This window comes from Mauremys mutica, chromosome 1 (assembly GCF_020497125.1).
Source record: "Mauremys mutica isolate MM-2020 ecotype Southern chromosome 1, ASM2049712v1, whole genome shotgun sequence".
NCBI lineage: Eukaryota > Metazoa > Chordata > Testudines > Geoemydidae > Mauremys > Mauremys mutica.
This window is the reverse complement of record NC_059072.1, coordinates 104,831,517-104,856,605: the sequence shown is the minus strand read 5'-3', so window position 1 is coordinate 104,856,605 and position 25,089 is coordinate 104,831,517. Positions and strand designations below refer to the sequence as shown.

At 42.2% G+C, this 25,089-nt stretch overlaps 1 protein-coding gene across 6 annotated transcripts in view; it reads left to right on the top strand.

Moving 5' to 3' along the window:
* The window catches only part of BRAF (B-Raf proto-oncogene, serine/threonine kinase), a 136,582-nt gene that overhangs the window by 27,344 nt on the left and 84,149 nt on the right, over positions 1–25,089 (top strand). For 4 of the 6 annotated variants that reach the window (XM_044989354.1, XM_044989370.1, XM_044989360.1 and 1 more), the window contains exon 2: positions 10,578–10,679. In XM_044989354.1, coding sequence (XP_044845289.1) covers positions 10,578–10,679 — 102 coding nt within the window. Of the gene's footprint in view, positions 1–9,524; positions 9,659–10,577; positions 10,680–18,007; positions 18,080–25,089 lie in introns of those variants that run through there. The other 2 variants (XM_044989371.1, XM_044989372.1) reach the window with 2 other exon arrangements.

Here is a 25,089-nt window from a genome sequence, read left to right as displayed (position 1 = left end):
CTTTTATTGGTTGTTTTTTATTATCTAGCACCTAGGTGCTTATTTACAAAATTTAAAAATATCACACACATTCACAGTGGATAAGGATGACCAGGTCTGGAATCCCTTGGGTCTTCTGGCTCTCCTTATGTTCACCTTGGCCTATGCCAGCTGCACTAGCTGGGAAGGGGAATCAAAACCCGATTCAGCCTTTACGGAGTGACCACACTGTTACCACGTTCCTGTTTCTGCTTCCCTTATGGGCCAAAGTCAGTGGTCTTCTTTACCAAGTATCTGCAGCAGTTAGTCCAGTTGCAGTCGCCAAATCCAGTTACATTTATTTTAAGATACGTGGATTTGACATAATGCAGGAAAATCTCTAAATAATCAATTGTAAATAAGTGCATCTATTAGGATATTATGATGTGTTGATCGTTTGACACACAGTTTGGATTACAAATGTGAAGTATTACCTACAACATATATAAATGTTTTTAGTCTTCCTCCATCCCAAACTTCCAGATACGTAGGGCTGTCAGGCTTTCTTGCAGCATGTCCAATTAATGTTACAGCACATCTCATTGGAATTCTTTGGTTCTATCTGTACTAAGCAAGTATACTATTATAGGGACATGAGTTGCATATAAGTTGTTGGTTGCATGGATTGTCTTTGCATTGGTGCAGCATGTCCACCCTGCAAATCAGTTTGAAAAAGCACTTTTATCATGTTGACATGTAGTTCTTTCAGCTGGTCCTGTATCAGGGCATTTTAGGACTAACCATCTCATAGTTCTAGCACAGCTTTGTGGAACACTTACAAAAATTTGTGATCTGAAGGGCATTCTGAAAGACTTGTTTAAGCATTCTTATTTGTTGCAGTGAATCCCTTTTGGGGTTGTCACCTTTTTAAGCATGAAGTGCATGAGAGACATTTTTGGTGCAAAGCCCTAGTACCAGTGTCACTGAGCTGTTGGCCTGGAATCCTTTGGCTTCTCTGGGTTAGCTAGTATACCTCCCTATGAGGAGAGGGGAGGGGAGAGACTTAAAGGACATCTGTCACTGAAGGCTCTGGGTCTCCAGCATTGTTAAATGGGGCTACTGAATTGAGCTTAAATAATTTCCTGAAGGCTACCAGAAGTTTAATTTCTCCTGACAAAGAATACTTTTCAGCTCATGCCACTAGGTGAAAGAAGAAACAGATTCTTTATATCAGGTATTTCCAAATAAAAGACAAGGACGTTCTGAATATAAAGGATCTAGTATTTCTGGTAGGAAAAGGTAGAAAATAGTGTCTGCAACTATGTAGCTTCCTAAGGAAGGTGACTGGCTGTGCTCTCCAGATTTTTGCAAACACTTAAGTGTGTTTGGGGGTGGGAGGAGGGGGAATGTAGTGCAACCACTGAAAGTATCACAGGTTTCTTATAAGAGACCAACACTAATAATTCTGGGTGTTGCCTTTTGGTCTGGCATCAGTTATTCATTTCTGTAAAATACTTTGGCAACCATAGCCTAATACCATAATATTTGAGTGCCTCTGGGGCAGAGACCCCTTGGCAATGGATCCCGTATTCTCAAACATCTCTCACTGAGATTTGACAGACTAACTAAACTAAACACATCTTACACGACACTTATTTGTAAACAGTAACATGTAAGATATCTACACAAAGCTTATAACTTGTTAAGATTCATAATCATTGTAAGGTGTATGTACAGGTATTTTTCAGAAACAATGTATTGAAAGTATGCTTTATGCACTTAGAGTAGAAATTAGTCATCTGGAGATAATGTAATGGCCCATTTGGGCAAGGGGGAGTTGCCACCTCACCCTCTTTGGCTGGTGATGCTATGCAAGCTCAGTTGTTTAGCCTTGAGCAATACTAAGGGCTTGGCTACACTTGCAGGTGTGCAGCGCTGGGAGTTAAAGCTGTCTTCATACAGCTGTGTAGGGAAAGCGCTGGAGTGTGGCCACACGGACAGCTACCAGCGCTGCAGTGTGGCAGCATTTGCAGTGCTATTGGGAGTGGTGCATTATGGGCAGCTATTTCAGCGTTCAAGTGGCTGCAACGTGCTTTTCAAAAGAGGGGGGTGGGGTGGAGTGTGACAGGGAGTGTGGGGGAGAGAGAGAGAGTGGATTTTTGGAGCCGACACTGTCAGCTCCCTGCCTTGCAAATTCTGACCACTTCCCCAACCCCTCATTCACTCTTAAATGCAAATAGCCTTCAGACCAGATAAGCAGCTGCTCCGACGGGCTCCCTTCCACCTCCCCTCCCCCGCCGTGCTGTTTCTCTCCTCAAGCAAACACTAGCTGTGGACATTCATCCCCCTGCCATTCACAGCAAACAGGAGCTGTGTTTGTTTTTTAGATAAGCAGCTCTGGGAGCTCCGAGTTCACAACAAAACAAAGAGAGGCATCATAACAAAACAAAGAGAGTTCTTTAGTTAAAAGCATTATGGGAAAATTCTGGAGGTCAGTTACGGCGTAGTAAGATTAATCATTGTTTACACTGGCACTCCAGCACTGCAGTCGTTATTCCCCAGGCAGACGTGGAGTACAGCCAGTGCTGTAGCCAGGGAGATACAGGGCTGTATGTGCCTTGCAAGTGTGGACGGTGAGTGAGTTGCAGCGCTGTAAAGCCACCACCAGCGCTGCAACTCTCCAGTGTAGCCAAGCCCTAAGACGTTGAATGGGAAGCCATCAGAGGCAACAACAAACAAATGAAACCACTTAAAGGTAAAAACAAACAAAAAAAACATTACAAGTAAGTATTCACCCTGTCTGTGAATAGTAACTGAAGGCTGGTTTTGGTACAACATGGAGGGAAAAGCACCCCATTTACTGAGGATAACCCTGTGTAGAGCAGGGATGTTTTCCTGAACTTTCAGATTATGGTTCTTAAGAAACCAGCTATCCCTGCAATAGATTTCCTGGGGAAATCTACTTTATTAAATAGGAAGAGTAACTGTTGATAAGTGTAGACCCAGATTTGCATTTTATGATTTTGTTTTATATTGTAACCCTTTTCATAGAATATCAGGATTTGAAGGGACCTCAGGAGGTCATCTAATCCAACCCCCTGCTCAGAGCAGGACTAGTTCCCAGACAGATTTTTGCCCCAGATCCCTAAATGGCCCCCTCAAGGATTGAACTCACAACCCTGGGTTTAGCAGGCCAATGCTTAAACCACTGAGCTATCTCCCCCCCCCCCCTTTTTTTTGTTTTGTTTCGTTTCGTTTCGTTTCCACCACTCATTTCTAGTTAAATCTTCATTTTTACAGTAAACCACAAATATGTTTATTTAAGTGCTCACAAGTGTTGTGTGTTGTACAGGAGTGGTGGTTTAAGGTAAAATTGGTAAACTGGGGTATGCTGAACCTTTGGGTGTAGAGAATCTAGAGTTTCTGTGAGTAGCCAATGTCGGGGGCTAGATATCACAGGGGAATGATTCAAAGGGACTCGGGGATTGAGGTACATCTATTGTTAATCTGCAAGGCAGATTTAGGGCTGCCATAGCCCAGAGGAGAGTGGTTGAAAGGCTGGTGGCGTCGCAGAGCTGATGCCCAGCTACCTCAATAAAGACTCTTTTGCGGAAAGCAGGGGGTAACAAGGTGACAGTCCTGGCTAGCCAAAGAACTGTTGCAGCCTTCCAAGAATAAGAACATCTCTCTCTCTCTCTTCCCCACCTTCTCCCTCCCCACAGTAAAATTAGGCGTGTGTGTGTGCATGTTGTATTTATTATCCTAAGGCTTGTCAACGTGGTACTTTTGTGCACACCAAAGGGATGTAAATTTTAATCCTCTTGTGTTGCACAGTAACCTGACCCAGGTGTGGTGCATTAAAAGTTCCCTAGTGTGTGTTAATATAGACTACGCTGACATACTTTAGTGCATGCCGTCAGGCTCCACGGGAGCCAGTAGTGCATGACACGCTAGTGAGGACTAAAATTTACACCCCTCTGGTGTGACTATCTCTGTAGACAAGCCCCTGGAAAAAGTGATGGGTGTGGGTAAGGATGCAGTTAAAAGAGAGCTTGAGAACAGAGGGGTGTATTGCATTTAGCCTGCAAAGTCACATAGTGCTTATTCTTATGCTATCCAGCAGTGAGTTCTATAGTCTTGGGCTGGTTCTTGCAAAGATTCTATCTCCCATGACTGAGTTGCCCATATTGATCAACAGTTTCATTGTTGTGGCAGAAGATAGTTGTAAAGGAGAATGAGATGTGGTGATTTCTTGTGTAGCTAGAGCCATAAGAGGCTCATATGCACTTGCTTGCTGTTTGGACAATTGGAAGGAACCCACACATCTGTTTGTGCTGCCAGAGGCAATGGGCTTCCTTCTTAAAGACCCAACATTCCAGCTTTTCCCACATAGGTGAATGGGGTGTGATGTTGCACTCTACATGATTTTATGAAAATATGCTGAGTGAATATAATGTAACAGGAATACGCTTCATGCAAAAGGTCTCTTGTAAGGTATCATTACAAATCTTATAATCTACTGAGCGTGGTCATCCTATTTGTATAAATGTACCACTCTTATATTTCATATTTCTAGTTTCAGATACAACTCTGAGGTCCTATTGTAATTATGCAAAGTGTGGGCCATTAATGGTGGCTTGGAATCTTGATGGCTCCCATCAACTAAGACAATTGACTGTACATGGCTCTGTTTACTTGTAAGCCTTCCTGTATATTTGTGTACTGACAAGTGGGTAATGAAGTCTTAGGCTTTGGCTACACTTGCATTTCAAAGCGCTGCCGCGGCAGCGCTTTGAAGCGCTAAGTGTAGTCAAAGCGCCAGCGCTGGGAGAAAACTCTCCCAGCGCTGTCCGTACTCCACCTCCCTGTGGGGAATAACGGACAGCGTTGGGAGCGCGGCTCCCAGCGCTGGGGCTTTGACTACACTGGCGCTTTGTAGCGCCGCAATTTGCAGCGCTGCAGAGGGTGTGTTTTCACACCCTGCTGCAGCGCTGCAAATTTGTAAGTGTAGCCAAGCCCTTACAGTGACATGTGATCATGTCACCTGAACTAGAATCCATCTTCTTAACCTGGTGCTTTTCCATTTAGAAGGAGGGGTGGTAACCCAGAGAAGGACAAAGGATTCCCACCTTGTGCAAAAGATATATAAGGGGGTGGAACAGAACAAAGGGGGCTGCAGTCATGAGAAATCCCCTAGCTACCATCTGAGCTGGAACAAGGACTGTACCCGGGGAAAAGATTGGGCCCAGACTAGGGAGGCATCCAGTCTGTGAAAAAAGCCCATTGAAACATCTCTGTGGGTGAGATTTACTTTTATTCAGTTTTCTTACTGTATTAGGCTTAGACGTGCGTGTTTTATTTTAGTTTACTTGGTAATTCACTTTGTTCTTTCTGTTATTACTTGGAACCACTTAAATCCTACTTTTTGTATTTAATAAAATCACTTTTTACTTATTAATTAACCCAGACTATGTATTAATGTGGGGAGGGGGAACAGCTGTGCATGCCTCGCTATCAGTGTTATAGCGGGCGAACAATTTATGAGTTTACCCTGTATAAGCTTTATACAGGGTAAAATGGATTTATTTGGGGCTTGGACCCCATTGGGAGTTGGGCATCTGAGTGCTGGAGACAGGAGTACTTCTTAAGTTGTTTTCAATTAAGCCTGCAGCTTGTGGGGGACATGGTTCAGACTTGGATCTGTGTTTGCAGCAGTCAAGCATGTCTGTCTCAAACAAGGCAAGGCACTGAAGTACCAAGCTGGCAGGGAAAACAGGCTCAGAAGTAGTCTGGGCACATCAAGTGGCATTCTCAAGGCGGTTTCGGTGATCCAACCCATCACATAGGTACCTTGTGTGGAAGCCCAGCTGGACTCAAGGCCTTCTGCACTGGTACAGTATCAGCGGTGTGGACCTAGCAGAGAAGAGATATTGGAGCCATCCGGCTTCAAAATTGATTAAGTTATAGATTTGGGGCCTGATAGCCATAACAGTAGCTCATGGCATGGGAGACCTCTGTATGAGGTGACAGCTACGGATGCTGTAGTGTTAAAGTCAGGTGTTCTTGTGCTACATGTGATTGACTGCCTCCATGAAGTAGTGGCTTGTTCACGGGCTAGCTGCAGTTAGGCAGGGGCTTCCAGATTCCCTCAATCAGATTGAGTAATCACAGGCTTCCTGCTTGAGATGGGTTCTACATACATGGAGCTTCATTTTTAAGGAGCTGTCCTCTCTCTCTAGGACAGTCTGTAGATTAGTGGTCTCCAACCTTTTTATACCCAAGATCACTTTTTGAATTTAAGAGCAACCCAGGATCTACCCCCCCGCTCACTCCACCCCACCTCCTGTTGCTCACTCTCCCCCACCCTCACTCACTTTCACCAGGCTGGGGTAGGGAGGGATATGGACTCTGGGCTTGGGCTGAGGGGTTTGCAGTGTGGGAGAGCACTTTGGGCTGAGCCTGGGCAGGGAATTGGGGTACAGGAGGGGGTGAGGGGTGCAAGCTCTGGGAGGGAGTTTGGGTACAGGAAGGGGCTCTGGGCTGGGGCAGACTGTTGGGGTGCTGTAGAGGGCACACAGTGCTGGCTCTGGGAGGGGGCTCAGGACTGTGGCTTGAGGTGCAAGAGGGGGTATGGGGTGCTGGCTCTGAGAGGTGGGTCAGGGCTGGGGCAGAGGGTTGGGGTGCAAGAGTGGGTTTACAGGAGGGGGTATGGGGTGCTGGCTCCGAGAGGGGGCTGGGGTATGGCCTCCTTCCAGGTAGCACTTAACTTGGGTGGCTCCCGGTTGGCGGTGCAGCAAGGCTAAGGCGGCTCCCTGCCAGCTGTGGTCCCATGCTGCTCCCAGAAGGGGCCAACATGCCCCTGTGGCCCTGTGGGGGAGGGGCATGTGGCTCTGCGTGCTGCCCCTCTCTGCAAGCACTGCCCCTGCAGCTCCCATTGGCCACAGTTCCCCGTTCCTGGCCAATGGGAGCTGCGGGGGGCGGTGCTTGCAGGCAGTAGTAGTGCGCAGAGGGAGATTCCTGCCCCCAACCCCAAGGGCCACGTGGCCTCGCTGGCCTCTTTCGTGAGCAGCATGGGGCCAGGGCAGGCAGGGAACCTGCCTCAGCGGCAGCCACGCTACACCACCAGAGATTGCGATCGACTGGTTGGTGACCACTGCTCTAGATGCAGCTTTTTTGAGATAAGATCCATGAGGTAAGGTTCAGAGCTTTCACTGACCTAATATTCCCAGAAATGGTTGATTCAACATACAGGATCCTCTCTATGTGCAAGGTAGAATGGGAGTTGTCTCCTTTGTTCGGCAGTTCTTCAAGGATGGGTTCGGGCAGTGTACCACAATATGTCTAATTACCAGTTACTTGGCAGGAAAGAGAACCTGGTTGTAGACAGAGTATTTCAATCAATGTGAGGGCCATGTGAGTTGTCTCAGATTGAAGCTAGCTCTTTCATGAGTGGGGCATACCAGAGAGATCGGTTTGCGGTGTCTGCAAGCAACACGCTATTGGAGTTCTGCATAACTTGTTTAATGATCCACTTTTGAGGGATGCTTTCTTTACTTACTGGATGGGGAGGGAGTTCATGTACCTTTCCTCCTGTAAGTAATGCAGCTAAGGGAGTAGAGGTCACGAGGTTAATTTTTCGGGTAGACTCCTTCCAACCATCTAGGAAAACGAACCAATTCCAATAGAAAAGGTCCATGATTCAGTGTGAAAAGGTGTGGTTTAGAATTTAGTGTGTGCTCTTCCCCAACTCCTTTGAGTACATTTGGCAGCTATTTGGGCTTTTCCAGGGCATTAACTCCAGTTTTTGGCTCTGAAAGTCTGCTCTCTATCTGCCCTCTCTTCCTCCTGGTGCTTCTGCTTCTGTTATTATAGTGCTAGAACAGTAGAACAGGAAGGAGGGAGAGAGAAAAAGCAGCTCAGAATAGTAACTGCTGGATGCAAAGTAGAAAACATCTTTGCAGGGAGGGAGGAAGTCATTCACCCTCCAGCCACCACAGAGAAGAAATGGGGAAGCTTCTGGTAGTACAGGGACAACCAGATGAGACCACCTTGTCCACTGGCGATTCCTTCCTCAACCACCTATGTATGTGATGCTGTTAGTGTAGGAGAGGGATGTTGAGTCCTAAGCCCCTCCATGAGGTGGTTATCCATGGGTGGGATTTTCAGAAGTGAAAGTTGCATTGAAAGTCAGCGAGACTTGATTCTAAGTCACTTAAGTGCTCTTGAAAATTGCCAACCCTACCAAGAGCTGAGTGGAGATGTAGCTTAGTAGGGACTCCAGCCATAGTGGTAGAGTGGATTTCTCATGCTCACAGAAAATGTGGTGTGGGCTGGGAACTCTGTGATCACTGTTTAGTTTTAGGATACCTAAAGCCCTATTTAACACTGGAGGTAGATGAGCTTATAAATGTAGTACACACAAAATAAAAAGCTGAAGTGCCCATGCTGGATGTCAATGAGGTGATTAAACTTTAGTGTAACAACTCCTTTACAACCACTTGATATGTGAGCAGACTTATTAAATGAAGGTTCTCCTTCGATACTGGTGATTTCAGCTTGTGTCTTGAGTGAGCGTTTGGGCTCTGTTGACAGATCCAGTTGCAAATATCTTCCAAGGTAATGCTGGGATTCCACCTTAATCATCCCGCCAACTTTCTTTCCTAGCATCCAAACCAGCAGGATCTTATTCCATCAGTTTACCAGGTAAAACTCCCTACTCTCTTACCTGGAACAGATTCGATCACAGAGCTTTCTGATTCTTTTGATATGTATACATTGCACACCTCTCTCATTGCTGCTTCTTGGCAGGCATACAACTTAATGGTCATATTAACAAACATTTGTGTGAGTTCAGAGAAAAAGTTGGTCTTTACAGCCAGCCTCCACTGAGTTTACATATTTGGAAGGCAGCCACAAAGTTCTGTACATCTTTTTACAAACTATTATTGCTTGAAATTGGTGTCATGAGAAGAAGCAAAATTTATCATCAGTGCTTCAAACTTGTATTGGGCTAGAGGTTACCCAACTGTCTTTTCCACTTGTTTTATTTTTGTGGTGTCCCCATCCTTAATAGCTACTACTGAATAACTGAGATATCTTTATTAAAATATGAGTGAGTTAGGTGTGTTTTGAACTTCTATCATGTTTGTTCTGTGTTGCAGAAAGATTTTTCTCTTTAGTTACCTTCTAGTATAATGTTTGAGACATCCATGGAGTTGGGGTTCTGTTACTGGTATCTTTTAATAGAAGATAAAGCTAATTCCCTGCAATTTTTTCCGTAAAGGTATAAATTCTATCACCACCATCCCACCTCTCTCCTTAGAGACTGAGGGATTTGTATTTTCTTTCACTGACAGGTCACAGGAATCTCTGAGGTTCCATTGGAAGAAGCAGTATGCAATTCTCCATCCTGGAGCTGATGGCTTTTTGAATTTTGAGCTATATTACTTTCTCACTAGTCTCTAAGTAATAGCATCAATTTTGAATAGTGATACTTTTATAAATGGTACCTTCAGAGAACAGATAAGTATTTTTTCTCTGGCTTGTAGAAATTAAATCTTTCTCAATTTTCATCACATTAAGTTGATAGCAAATGTAATTTTAAGAAAAATAAAAATATCTCTTTTCTGGAGGCCAGAGTCTGTTGGTCCAACAAGTGAAAAAATTCGACTTCTACTGGATCAAAGTACCTTGTTTTCCTGTAAGTGAACTTACTATTGTATTGATTCAGCTTCAACAACTGAACATTGCATAGTGATGACTTACACTGCAAGGTATCACTCATAGTCATCTCATAATACTAACAGTGGTTATTATGGGCTCTTTCAAGAAGTTGCAGAGTCAGTGGGAAAAACTTGCAAACTGAGGCAGTATAGAGCCCCAAGTGTGCAATGTGTTTAAGATCAGGGCATTTAAATACTGCAGTGATAGGTGCATTAGAAATATCTAGATCATGTGATTACAGTAGTTACCAGTTTACCACTGAATGTTTGACATTTGTTGATTTGCAAGTGTCGTCATAGCAACTTGAACAGATTAATAAAATCCTGAAACTTTGAACATTACATAGATTAGTTTTCTCCTCTAATCAGATTTCCATTTTGTACTGTATCATATGTAACCTTAGATAAGTCACTGCACATCTTTACCTCAGTTTCCCCATCTATAAAATGGAGATAAGACTTTGTAAAGTGTTTTGAGATCTCCATATGAAAAGTAATATGAGAGATGTTTGTTTTTAGCAGTTCGTGCATTTCAAAATGAAAGGGTCTTTGCTCAGTTTAGTTTAAGACTGGAATAGAACTGAGACTGTATTGATACAGCTAGTAGGTGATCATAATAACCACCAGTTGCTGTTTTTGATTGATATTACTGATACTTTGAAACGGTATTTTCATTAAGGACTTTTGTCAACAAAGCTCTGGAAAAAAATGATTGATTTGGGTCTAGGACACATTTTACAGTCATTTCAGTAAAATATGGAGTCTGACTTTTTTTTCAGCCTTAAAGGTTAACTTAGTTTTTAGCTATTAAGATGTGGGTTCATGGTTTTTAATTTTTTAAAATCTATCCCAGCCTTGCCTCTTTTTGATTTACAAAAAAATATGTTTATATTTTAGGTATGGAATATCAAACAGATGATTAAATTAACACAAGAACACATAGAGGCGCTGCTTGACAAGTTTGGAGGAGAGCATAACCCACCATCAATATACTTGGAGGTAAGCTTTGAGTATCAAATGAACTCCATTGAGTTAAATATGCTGTATATTTTTCAAGTATAAAGTAACTGTCCAGTAGAAGACTGACAGAAATACTTGTAATAGAGAACTATTTCCTCCTTGACTATATAAAAACAGATTATGCTTCTAATACTTAAGATGGAAAAGAGATATTAGTGAGTGTCCCTCTTTTGTGACAAGCTGTAGGGTTCCTGGTGAGTAATGTGCATGCCACTGAGGAAAAAGCAGAAAGCTATTGAAGTAGGTGTGCTGTTACAACTAGCATAAAACATAAACTCTTAACGGCAGCTTTCCATTCTGCATTCTAAGTGCATGTAGCTGTGGATATGTACCGGTATATATCTGGTTGCAACTCCATAGGTAAGGTAGAGTTGTGTTGTGCATTGAAACCTTTATTTTGTCTAGGGAGAAATACAAACTTAAAACAAAACAAATTCTCCAAGTTTAGAACACTTTTTGAGCACAGTGAATTTTCTGAGAATGTATAAGTAAATCTGTTAATTTGTTTGCATTATAATTAATAACATTATTGCTTTTTAAAAAATTTAGTATTAAGTTTTTTGTTCCAAATAATCCTAATGGAATAACATACTTGAAATTTACCATGATAGTTGAAATTAATTGAAATCTTAAACTGTTTGAGATAACTAGTTGTAATTAAGCTATATTATTGTGTCTAATTTTTTATGGCTAGATGGGATCAGTTAAACAGTTCAGGTAACGCTTAAATGGGACCATTGTGACATCAGTGCAACCAGTCCCCACCCTTTCTGTACATCTAACTTGCATGCAACAGTTTTATTAGTTGTAATGGCTCAATTGTATAAGGGAGACTGGACATGCAGCGAGTTCTTCTTGGTTAGATTACTTGCCTCAACTGTCATTGCTCTTTAAAGATTCTGTAGTGAAGACTAGTGAGCTAGTTATTTGTCTTTGTTCCGTTGCATGTTAAGGCAAAACTTCTGGGGGCCCAAGCACAGGGGGAGCCATTAGAGCATGGACACTGGGACTCTGGGATTGAGTTCTCGCTGCCTTTGGGATTGAGTTCTCACTGTCTTTATTCACATAGCACTGATTTTACTAACACAGAACTCTGATAAATCCATTGCAGTTTAAGGGCCAGATTCACCATTACACTTGGGTTGCTTTGCTCTGCTTTGGTGTACTGCTCTTAAAAGTTAAAATAATAAAAAATGTTATTTTAACAAATTATTATAAATATGTGATAGCATTCTCTTTGTGTTTCTTGCTTGGTGTTCATATATAACACTTTTTAAAAATGAAGAGAATTCACAAACCAAAAAGCTGTTACTCTCTCTTAACCTTAACTCCATAACATCAGTAAGTTTAAGGATAAAAACATTACATGGATGTTGTAATTCAACCAGGAAATTCAGAAATAAGGTTACACTTAAAAGAAATCCAGATTTGTTAACAGGGGCAACTCTATGTATTTTGCTGCCCCAAGCACGGCAGTTAGGCGGCCTTCGGCAGCATCTCTGCGGGAGGTCTGCTGGGGACGCGGATTTGGCAGCATTTCTGCGGGTGATCTGCCGGTCCCGCGCCTTCGGCGTACCTGCTGCCGAATTGCCGCTGGGGCCATGGGACCGGTGGACTTCCTGCAGGCATGCCCCCGAACGCTGCCTGACTGCTGCCCTCACTGCAACCAGCAGACCACCCCCTGCAGCTTGCCGCCCCAGACATGTGCTTGCTGCGCTGGTGCCTGGAGCCTCCCCTGTTTAAGGTATGAAAATGCATATTTAAGGCACCCAGATGCCTCTAGGGCAGGGATTCTCAAACTGGGGGTCGGGACCCCTCAGGGGGTCACAAGGTTATTACATGGGTCGTCGCAAACTGTCAACCTCCACCCTAAACCTCGCTTTGCCTCCAGCATTTATAATAGTGTTAAATTAAAAACACTTTTTTATATATTTATAAAGGTGGGGGTCGCACTCAGAGACTTGCTATGTGAAAGGGGTCACCAGTAAAGAAGTTTAAGAGCTACTACTCTAGGGGATAAAGAGACAGGATTAAAACTGGTATTTAAACATATGAAAGAAAAATCTAATCCGGGACCAGAAACACTAAAATACTTTAATCAAAATCCTATATTCTTTGCATAACATCACTGCAGGCAGAGATAAGGTTGTTTGGTTGCCTTGACTGTGCATTTCTATATCTAAACATGTTAAGATTTCTTTGATCAACATGTTTGTTTTAGCCTGGTGCAAAAGTAGTGGTTGGCGCTTACTAGCTTGTTAGAAGTTGCCGTGACACAATTGGTCTGAGACTCTAGTGTATCACAGTGCTGGATATAAAGCAGCCTGACACACAACAAACAAAAACACATGTTGGTGTTGATTGCAGGGTTGAAAGTACAAAAATGTAGAAAATATGTTCCACTGTCTGATTAGAAACAGCATGGTTGCCAAAGAATGGAAGACAAAAGTTAAATTTCAGCAAGTGCATATGAGCAAATTCACCAGGAAGTTCTCTACATATAAAAGAGACTTTAGAAGGGAGATAAAGCAATACTGATAAGTTACAAGCTGCTCAACAGATGTGCATACCGTTGAGAAATCTAATAAAAATGGAAAAACAATGTGGATAACCTGTGCACCACCAACTTGCCTGTTGCTCAGGCCCTTACCAGGGCATCATCCTCAAATCAGACCTCCTTTGGTTTTCATGACCAGGCTATGTCTAAATCTTGCAGATGCTTTTTGCATGACATTCCTAAAATATGCCTGCCTTTTCCATCCACACAGCTAAAACTCTTGATCAGGTCTGATCATATCATGTGTAAATTACTGCAACATCCTTTTCTGTCCTTGACAAATGCAGTCTTGCCCCATTCCTATCTATTTGGAATTCTCCTGCAAATATACTTTTCCTAGCCCATCACTTTGACCATATCAACCCTTTCTTTGCATCTCTTTTTCTGTTGAATCAAACATAAGATACTTGTCTTTGTTTTCAAGGCCCTTTGTGGCCTGTCCTGACCTTTCTTGTCCTCTCATTCACTATCAAGATGTGGACTTTGTCTCAGATTGACCCATGATACCAGCCTCCATTGCCCACATGTTAAATTTTCATACAAGCACTTTTGTGCTTTCTTCCATGCTGCCCCTCATGCATGGTAGGAACTCCCCATGAACATCTGCAAAACTAGCTTACTGTCCTCCTTCAAAATCCTCCTTCAAACTCTTTTTCTTTATACTTCCCATCAGTCTGTATCTGTCCATTGTATCTTCTCTGATGCTTAGTGTGCCCTTTGTTGGAATACTGAGAACTTAGTGACAATAGTTGAGCACTGCCAGGGAAAAACTGCTTCAGTGTTGAGCAGTGAAAGATGTGGAAACATGCAAGACATCTTTCTGGGGACTAAAACACAACTTACTTTAAAAACCATTTCTGATTTTTTTTATTTTTTTTTTAAGTGATACAACTTACAGTTGCTGCTGGCTCCTCTTGATCCAACATGTGACTGTAAAAAAGGGAATGGTGGTTACTTCCACAAAAACAGGGCAAAAATTCAGTTGTTGCCACCAAGCACATATGTATTGTTTTGTGTGTAAGGTGCTCAGGAATGAAAAATCAGGCAGGGAGACAACCTTTAACCCTCATCAAAGATTTCCAGATATACTCCTCGGAACACCTGCAGTGAGTCTACAGCAGGGGTCTCAAACTCAAATGACCATGAGAGCCACATGAGGACTAGTGCATTGAACTGAGGGCCGCATCACTGACACTCCCCCCTCGCTGCCTCTGGCCCCGCCCCTACTCCACCCCTTCCATTAGGCCCCGCCTCTTTCCACCCCTTCCCTGCCCCAATCCAACCTCTTCCCCGAAGTCCTCACCCCAGCACTGCCCCCAGGGGGTGCAGGTGATGTGCAGGGTGTGGCAGGGGGCTCAGGGCAGGGGGTTGGGGTGCAGGCTCCAGCCCGGCGCCGCTTACCTAGAGCTGCTCCAGGGTGGCAGTGGCGCGCGCCAGGGCAGGCTCCCTGCCTGCCTGCCTCCCCTGGCCCCATGCAGCTCCATTCCAGGAAGCAGCTGGAACCGTGTCCCTGCAGCCCCTGGGGGACGGAGAGGGGCTCAGGGTTCTGTGCGTGTGTTGCTCTTGCCGCTCCTCTAGGTACCTCCCCCGAAGCTCCCATTGGCCGCGGTTCCCTGTTCCTAGCCAATGGGAGCTGCGGGGGGTGGTGCCTGGAAGGAGGCAGTGCAGGAGCCCTCTACCTCCTTCCCCCTCCTCCCTGGCACGAAGGGGCATGCTGCCAGCTGCTTCAGACAGCGGCGCGGGGCTCGCAACGCCACAGGGGGCAATTCCATGGGTAGGCAGGGGGGCGGGGGAGCTTGGTGGGCCACACGCAAGAGCCCCGCGGGCCGCGTGTTTGAGACCCCTGGTCTACAGAGAGCTGTGCTGGCTGTTTTTGTTTCCAGCTGCTCCTGCAGGTGACAAAGCTCTTCACTGCAAAGAAGAGTGTAGATGCCTGTAAAAGCAGCTGGAAACAAATAAGAGCCAGCGTCTGTCCCTCTGCTGGAGTCCACTGCTACTTAGAGGAAGAGAAAAGACTGGAGATGCTGCCAAGTATTAGAGCAGTCCGCAGGAGAAGAGTGTTGAGGTGAAAATGGAGTGAAGCGTTGGGGCAGCATGTCAAGGGGAGAAGGGAGCTAAGAAAATGTCTACACAGCCTGCAGGAGCAAGCCTCCCAACCCGGGTTGAGAGCCCACCCTCCACTGTAGGTTTTAGTGCTGGAGCTTCAATCTGAGCTGCAGCTTCAAAGTGCTGTCTACACAACTATCTTTAGAGCTCTAGTGCGAGCCTTGCTAACCCAAGTCTGTTGTCCTGGACTCAGAGGCTCACTCCCCTGGGCTGTGTGGATATACCATAAGTGACAGGGACATGTGTTGGGGGCAAAAAGGAACATGGCTGCAGATAAACTTGCAGGGGAGTGGTGAAGGAGAAGAGAGAGAGGTGAAATGAAGAACAAAAATACAATGATTAACTGTCCAAAAACGATAAAAACACGTGTATTGTTAGAAAGCCAAAACAACATTAAATATTTTTCTAATAAGTCTTCCGTATAAACTGTTGCTGTATTTAATCTATCAATTTAAGTATCACCCAGTGTCCTCTAACATGGTTGTAACGGGGCTCTTCTGTCCATACAGCCTACATGGAATAACCAATTTTGGGTACAACCACGTTTAAACATGTTTTTTGTAGTGTAGATGAGGGTTAATTTTATTTCAGGCTATCTCCGTTTTTCTCAAATTCTCTTTCCATAACTCATCATATTAGGGCACAGTTTTGCCCAGTCTTATTAACCTCTCCTTATATGGAAGCTGTTCCTTACCCCTAATCATTTTTGTTGCCCTTTTTCTGAAACTTTTCAAATTCCAATATATCTCTCTTTGAGAAGGAACAACCAGATCTGCACACAGTATTCAAGATGGGGAGTACTATGGATTTGTCTAGAGGCAATACCATATTGTCTGTCTTCTCTCCCTTTCCTAATGATTCCCAACATTCTACTAGCTTTTTTGCCTGCTGCTGCACGCTGAGTGGATGCTTTCCGAAAATTATCCATGTTAACTCCTAAATCTCTTTCTCGAGTGGGAACAGCTAATTTAGATCTCCATAATTTTATATGTAATAGTTGGGATTATGTTTTCTAATGTGCATTACTTTGCATTTATCGGCATTGAATTTCATCTGCCATTTTGTTGCCCAGTCACCCAGTTTAGTGAGATCCCCTTGTAACTCTTCACAGTCTGCTTTGGACTTGCTTATCTTGACTAGTTTTGTATCATCTGCAAATTTTGCCACCTCACTGTTTACCCCCTTTTCCAGATCATTTGAGTATGTTGAATAGGACTGGTCCCAGTACAGACCCCTGGAGGACATCACTATTTATCTCTCTCCATTCTGAAAACTGCCCATTTAGTCCTATCTTTTAACCAGTTATGGATCCAGGAGAGGACCTTTCCTCTTATCCCATGACAGCTTGCTTTGCTTAAGAGTCAAAGGCTTTCTGAAAATCTAAGTACACTATATCCACTGGATCACCCTTGTCTACATACTTGTTGACACCTCCCCCTCCCCCAGAATTACAGTAGATTAGTGAGGTATGATTTCCCTTAACAAAAACCATGTTGTGTCTTCCCCAGCAAATCATGTTCATCTATGTGTCTGATAGTTCTGTTCTTTACTACAGTACCGGGCAGACTGGTTGAAACTAAAGTTAGGCTTACCGGCCTGTAATTGCCAGGAGCCCTTTTTAAAAATTGGTGTCACATTAGCTATCCTCCACATTAGCTATCCTCATTTAGTACAGGAGCTAATTTAAATGATAGGTTACATACCACAGTTAGTAGTTCTGCAATTTCATATCTGAGTTCCTTTAAAATTCTTGGGTGAATACCATCTGGTCCTGGTGGCTTATTACTGTTTTTAGTTTATCAGTTTATTCCAATACCAGTAAATAAATATCAGTTTATTCCAATCTGGGCCAGTTCTTGAGATTATTGACGTAAAAAGAATGGCTCGGGTTTGGGAATCTCCCTCAAATCCTCAGCCATGAAGACAATGCAAAGAATTTATTTAGTTTCTCTGGAATGGCCTTATCTTCCTTGAGTGCTCTTTTAGCATCTTTATTGTCCAGTGGACCCACTGGTTTAGCAGGCTTCTTGCTTCTGATGTACTTAAATTTTTGCTGTTACTTTTTGTGTCTTTGTCTAGTTGTTGTTGTTCGAATTCTTTTTAGGCCTTCCTAATTATATTTTTATACTTCAATTGCCAGAGTTTATGCTCCTTTCTATTTTCCTCAATAGGATTTAACTTCCACTTTTTAAAGGTTGCTTTAGTGTCTCTAAACTGCTTCTTTTACTTTGTTTAGCCATGGTGGGGCACTGTTTTGGTGGTCTTACTGTGTTTTTTAATTTGGATGGTAGTGTCAAGTTTTCAATTTACTTTTGGATTGGTTAATACAGAAAGAAGAGATGAATAAACATTGTATTGTTTTGCCTTGGAGAAGCTGCAAGAGCATCTCAAGATTCTATAGCACACTTTGGTAGCATTATATATCACAGCCACTAAAAAACTGCACTCTGGAATTAAAAATATCTGTTCTTAAAGTGGTGGAAAGACAACAATTGCTGAAGTGCTGTTTCCCCAAATGTGCAGTGTATGATTAGCTGTGATTGGCCACTTAAAAGGTGGCTGATCATATTGCGAGCACTCTAAAGGAAAATTGATTGTTAGACCTGATATATGCACTTTCAGGACTTAAATTTTTATTTTTTAGAATCCTCAAAATAAGAACTAGTGTCGCTTTTGACACTAGCAACAAGACTGATGATCTACAGCGACTGAAGAGGTAATGTGACATTGATGCAAAAGGAGACTTCAGGGAGGAAATAGATAAACTACAGACCTATAAGTTCAAATTTGGTATTAGAAACATATTTTAGTTTTTGGTTATGGAGAAGCTAAACATGTATACAGGTACAGAGAGGTCAAAAGCAGTCAGCTCGAATTTATAAAGGAGAGGCCATGCTTAAAAATCCAGTTAGTTTATTTAAGCAAGTGATAATGAGCCAACGTCGGTGAAGTATTAGACCTATTCTGTTTATTCACTTAATGTTTCTATGAGCCCAGATTTACAGTACTGTATAAGTGTATGCAAGGATGGCAGAGAAAGGCTTTTGGACGTATAAAGAATTGATATAGCAGTAGTAACATGCCAGAATATAGTAGTTCCATAAATGGGTATAGATTAGGTTGGAGCAGGGGTTCTTAAACTGGGGGTCGGGACCCCTCAGGTTAATGAGGTTATGACATGGGGGGATCGCAAGCTGTCAGCCTCCACCCCAAACCCTGCTTTGCCTCCAGCATTTATAATGGTGTCAAATATATTAAAAAGTGTTTTTAATTTATAAGGGCGGGGGTCGCACTCAGAGGCTTGCTATGTGAAAGGGGTCACCAGTACAAAAGTTTGAGAACCATTGGATTGGAGGGTGTTGCTAAGGGTTTTTCAGGGATCACATCTACACCTGCTCTTTCAAACTATTATACCAATACCCTGAATTAATTGTTACAGAAAACCTAGTTTGCAAATGTAAACCCAGTATGAAAAGGAGAGGGCTAATCAAAATATAGGAAGAGGACTAAATGGTTTTATGGCTTTTATTTTTGTTTGGGGGACTCTTCTTCCCTCCCAATTCCTTCTATTGAGAGACAATCTAGAATTACAAAGATGGAGGTGGTTGTCTTTTCAGATAGCATAATTTCTCATCTCCCTTTCTGGGTCTCTCCAAACTTTTGCTTTTCTGTATTAGGGAGTTTTGCCATTGACTTAAAGAGGGCTAGGCTTTAATTTCAGGTTTCTGCATAACTCGGTGTCTTCAGCAACCCACCGGTTTACTTAACAAGATAACTTTTCTCTGCTGTAGATACAGCATGTAAATTGTAGATACAGAGAGTAAGGTTGAAAAGAACTGGAATTGCTGGATCCCAGATCATTTCTTATTGCTCCTTGGACTACCAGGAAAGTACTACTATGCAGGAGCAGGGGCACAGTGATGCTGAGTTATTGTGTGGTATTCTCCTGTTTGGGTGAGTGTAGGAATAAATACCAGACTTGTATAAATCTGCACTGAACTTAAACCCATGACCCTTACACACACACTCAACTGGTAAAATGGATTGGGACAAAATCTGAGTGTCTAAAGTTAGGCTCCTAAATCTATATTTAGTTTGTTAAATAAAAGTATCCTGGCTATCAACAATGCTTGACCCCTGCAGCTCCCATTTAGTTTGGTGGCATTTGGGGGTTCTCAGTGCTTTTAAAATCAGGCCATTTTTGTTTAGAAGCCCAACTTGAAGGTCCCAGATCTGGAAACCATGTCATAAACTCTGAACGTTCACACTTCAGGGCTCTGATCTGGTCTCTACCTACTTGAGATGAGACTTAGTTTCTCACCAAAAGTCACTACTCCTGCTAGGCAAAACCCATCTTTTTCCACTTGCCATTTCAGATTAACTTTTTGAAAACTTTTCCCTTCTTGACATTTCTTGTTCCTTAAAAGAGTAGTAATAGAATGAGTTAAGTCTGGTTATGGCTCAGGAAAGTGACTCTAAAAAAACGTACATTAGAATTTTTTTATTTGTTGGCATTCACTTCTGTGTAACGTTAGAAAATTCTTATGTGATTTGTAAGCTGAATTAAGACCACCACAAATCAAGATATTCTTTATAAAACTTCTCAAATTATCACCAACAGCAAAGATCCTGGAAGTAGAATTTTGCTGGCACTTCTGCAGAATATAATGCAGTTTGCTGTTTCGTGGATATTGATTCTTGTGGAGTCTCTCACTAGTAAATTTATTTTGTCAATAGGTAACTGTTTAAGTTTAAGAGGTTTTACTTTTTCACCTGTATTGATTGTGGGAGGGGATGGGGTAGGCAGCTATATTATGGTATGTGAATGTATACACCTCATATATAAACACACCAACTGTGTGTAACATTTTGGATATGCTCTCTAATTAGCCTGTTTAAAGGGTGTAGTAAATACATTTAAAGCTGTTGCAGCTTCATTAGTATTCTCACTTCCATTATACCTTTTGTGTATATAAATGAACTTGCTGTAATGTCTCAGATAACAATAGTGTTCTCTCTCATGCAGTTAATATGTGGAAACTTCAAAGCAAAGTATTATCCCTTTAAATGAAGAGCTTAGGGGCAGTGGCAGAGTGGCTAATGGGAACAAGGATACGGAAGTAGAAATTACCACATCCAAGATGGAAGTCAGACTCAGACTCAGACTACTTAGTGGGACTAAATCGGGGGGAGATGACGACAGATAATCACCATCCAAGAAATTAAAGGAATTGCTATTGATCTTGCAATTTCATATGCCAAGCATTTTTAATGAATTTGTAAACTCGGGGGTCATACCCACGACTAGAGAAATGCTAATATAGTACCTATTTTTAAGAAAGGGGAGAAAAAGTGATCCAGGAAACTACAGGCCTGTTAGTTTGACCTCAATTGTATGCAAGGTCTTGGAACAAATTTTGAAAGAGAACATAGTTGAGGACAATAGAGGTAAACGATAATTGGCATAAAATAATACATGATTTTAGAAAAGGTAGATTGTACCAACCTGATCTCCTTCTTTGAGAAGATAACTGATTTTGTAGACAAAGGAAATGCAGTAGATCTAATCTACCTGGGTTTCAGTAAGGCATTTGATACAGTTCCACTTGAGAAATTATTAGTTAAATTGGAGAAGATGGGGATTAATATGAGAATTGAAAGGTGAGTAAGGAACTGGTTAAAGGGGAGACTATGATGGGTCATACTGAAAGGTGAGCTGTCAGTCTCGAGGGAGGTTACTAGTGGAGTTGCGCAGGGATTGGTCTTGGGACCAATCTTATTTAACATTTTTATGAGTGACCTTGGCACAAAAAGTGGGAGTGTGCTAATAAAATTTGCAGATGACACAAAGTTGGGAGGTATTGCCAATATGGAGAAGGATCAGAATATCATACAAGAAGATCGGGATGACCTTAAAAACCGGAGTAATAGAAATGGGATGAAATTTAATAGTGCAAAGTGCAAGGTCATGCACTTAGGGACTGACTAAACAAGAATTTTTGCTATGAGCTATTATCAGTTGGAAGCGGCAGAGGAGGAGAAATACCTGGGTGTATTGGTTGATCACAAGATGACTGAGTCACCAGTGTGATGCAGCTGTGAGAGAGGCTGCTAATGCAGTCCTAGGATTCATGAGATGAGGTATTTCTAGTGAAGACAGGGGAGTGTTAGTACCATTATACAAGGCACTGTAAGACCTCATCTGGAATACTATGTGCAGTTCTGTTCTCTTGTGTTTAAGAAAGATGAATTCAAAGTGCAGAAGGTGCAGAGAAGGGCTACTAGGCTGATCCGAGGAATGGAAACCTACCTTATGAGAGGAGACTCAGAGCTTGACTTGTTTAGTCTAACCACAAGAAGGCTAAGGGGAGATAGGATTGCTCTCTATAAATACATCAGAGGGATAAATGCCAGGGAGGGAGAGGGGTTATTTAAGGTAAGTGTCAATGTGGATACAAGAACAAATGGATATAAACTGGTCATCCACAAGTTTAGGCTTGAAATTAGACACAGGTTCTAACCATCAGAGGAGTGAGGTTCTGGAACAGCCTTCCCAGGGGAATAGTGCTGACAAAAAAACCTAACTGGCTTCAAGACTGGGCTTCAAGACTGAGCTTCAGTTTATGGAGGGGATGGTATGATGAGACTGCCTACAATGGCATGTAGCCAATCTGTGTCTGCTAACAGCAGATATCTCCAATGGCCAGTGATGGGACTAGTATAAATGATGGATTCTATTTAACGTGAAGTCTTTAAATCAGGGGTAGGCAACCTATGGTACGCGTGCCGAAGGCGGTACGCGAGCTGATTTTCAGTGGCACTCTCACTGCCCGGGTCCTGGCCACCGGTCCGGAGGGCTCTGCATTTTAATTTAATTTTAAATGAAGCTTCTTAAACATTTAAAAAACCTTATTTACTTTACATACAACAATAGTTTAGTTATATATTATAGACTTATAGAAAAAGACCTTCTAAAAATGTTAAAATGTATGACTGGCACGCGAAACCTTAAATTACAGTGAATAAATGAAAGGTAAACTTCTGAAAGGTTGCCGACCCCTGCTTTAAATCATGATTTGAATACTTCAATAACTCATCTAGAAGTTAAGGGTCTATATTACAGGAGTGGGTGGGTGAGCCTCTGTGACCTGCAGTGTGCAGGATGTCAGACTGGATGATCATGTTTGACCCTTCTCACCTTAAAGTCTGAGTCTAAATATTATAACATTTTCATTTAATTATGTAAAATACAGTAGAATCTCGCAGATTCACACTAACTGGGAGTCCCATCCCCATTGTGAATTACTTATGCTGTGAATTAGTGAGCAAATGAGCATAATATATCAAGAATAATGTTTTATTGAATGCACTTCATTTATATGGATTACTGTCTAATTCAAATGTAGTAGTATTTTGGTAGTATTAGCAGCATAACAGCCGTGTTCAGGGGCCAGCCAAAAACAGGGTCCCTATTGCAAGGCATTGTACAAACAGAATTATACACTGTCCGTGTGCCAAAGACCTTACAGTCTAAATCAAGAAGACACCCACAGAGTAGAGGAAAGGGATATAACATACAAGCAGACTGATAGATGTTAATTCCATGACTTTAAAAAAAAAAGTCTTTTCTGCAGCGGGGTTGCATTAAGAGGAGATTCTCTAAATGGAAAAACAAAGGTAGGAAGGAGGAGGATGGGATCCGGGCAGAAGATGATAGGGCAGGGGTCAGCAACCTTTCAGAAGTGGTGTGCCGAGTCTTCATTTATTCAGTCTAATTTAAGGTTCCGCATGCCAGTAATACATTTTAACGTTTTTAGAAGGTTTCTTTCTGTAAGTCTATAATATATAACTAAACTATTGTTGTATGTAAAGTAAATAAGGTTTCAAAATGTTTAAGAAGCTTCATTTAAAATGAATTAAAAGGCAGAGCCCCCCGGACTGTTGGTCAGGACCTGGGCAGTGTGAGTGCCACTGAAAATCAGCTTGCGTGCCGCCTTCGGCACCCATGCCATAGGTTGCCTACCTCTGTGATAGGGCAAGAGTGCAGGAAAGAGGCAAGCATAGAGGGCAGCTGGATAGAGGCTCACGTGAAGTTTGAGGGAGAGGGCTGTAGTAACTAGCCAGTCAGCAAAGGGGATAGTGTCCACATTAGACTGCTTTTTAACAGTTTTCAGTGACATCTTTAGTGTTCAATAGTCCCTCCTGCAGTACCTGCTGAGGCTGCTTCTTCTGTATGTTCCTGCTGGCTTGAATTTCTGTTCTGTGACCTTCATGATGTACTAGTAAATGTAGTGAAAACATGGTAGAACATTGGGTAGAAGAAAATGTAGTTTTAGGAATAGTTTTACATAGCACCTTTCTTCCTCCTCTCCCCCCCCCCCCCCTCGAAGGGTTCAGGGGGAAGTATTACCTCTCTTACAGATGGAGGAGACTTATGCCAGGGGTGGTTATGCAATTACTCACATAGCTGTGAATTTGGATACCAGTAATGTCATGCTTTATTGAAAATTCTGCTTTCAGAGAAGATCCAAGGATGTCATGCTTGGAGAGGGTTTCTACCTTGTGCTTCAGTAAAATGTTGAGTGTCTTTCAGATTTTTCTTTTCTGAGAAATTTAAGTTCTGTTGCTAGTTTTTACCTGTCAGAGAATAAACAGCTTGCATCCATTTCTGTAACACGTCAGTCTCTGAAATGGTTATCCACATTTCTGTCATAACAAGATTAGATTACCGAAATTCCCTGTAGGTTGGCTTGCGTAATAAGGTTTTCCACAAACTCCAGCTGCTGCAGAACTCAGGTGCCAGGTTCCTTGTGAAAAGGGGGTGATCTGAACATGCTTCACCAGCTTTAGTTGCTGGATAAGCATAAAGGCTTTAAAAACTGCAGTTTTTAATCTCCAAGTGCTACATGTCCTCAATCATGCACATTTCACTGTTCTGCATTTATTTTCTTGGCTGTATATGGTGCTGAACACAAATATTAAACTTGTCTTGTAGCAGAATCCTGCTTGCTTCCATTGGAAAAGCAAAAACTTAACATTTCAACCTAATTTTTTTTTGATATTTTATAAAACCCTATTACAATTTTAACTCTGCTCATTATGTTGACAGAATATTCCGTTAACTAGGCCTTCCTTACAGTACAGTGGAGATATGATCTAAGACTCCATTTATTTAAAGCATTACTTTTTCATCAACTAAATCAACCACTATAAGCAAAAGAAGGAGCAGAAATCAATTTTGACTATTAAGGCTTTGTCTAGATTGTTTAGAATTTTTTTTTAAGGGCCATTGGTGTAGCTTCACAAATGCAACTCCCTAGTATAGACAGGCAAAGTTTCTATTTGTGTCAGTGCAGTTTATCACAACTTTCAATAGAGGTGAATCCTCTTCTCCTAACTGATGTTTAATATAGGTCAGTCAACCTTTCTGTTGTAATAGTCGTATATCTTTACACAAATGAAGTACAGTAGGAGGATTTTTTGTTTTTTTCCAGTATGGTGCAACTGTGCAGCTGTTACATGTACTATAGCAATCAGTCAAAACCCATATGTCTCCAAAACATTTTGGCTTTGACAAAATGCAATTAAATTGAAAATGTTCTGACCAGCTCTCCGTTCTGTTATTGCTTCTTGCTTATAAAAGGGATTGACTTTTAAACAAACTGCTAAAATCCAGTCATGGATATCTAGTTGTGTGACATGTTTTTGCTGTTTCTTCTATTACTC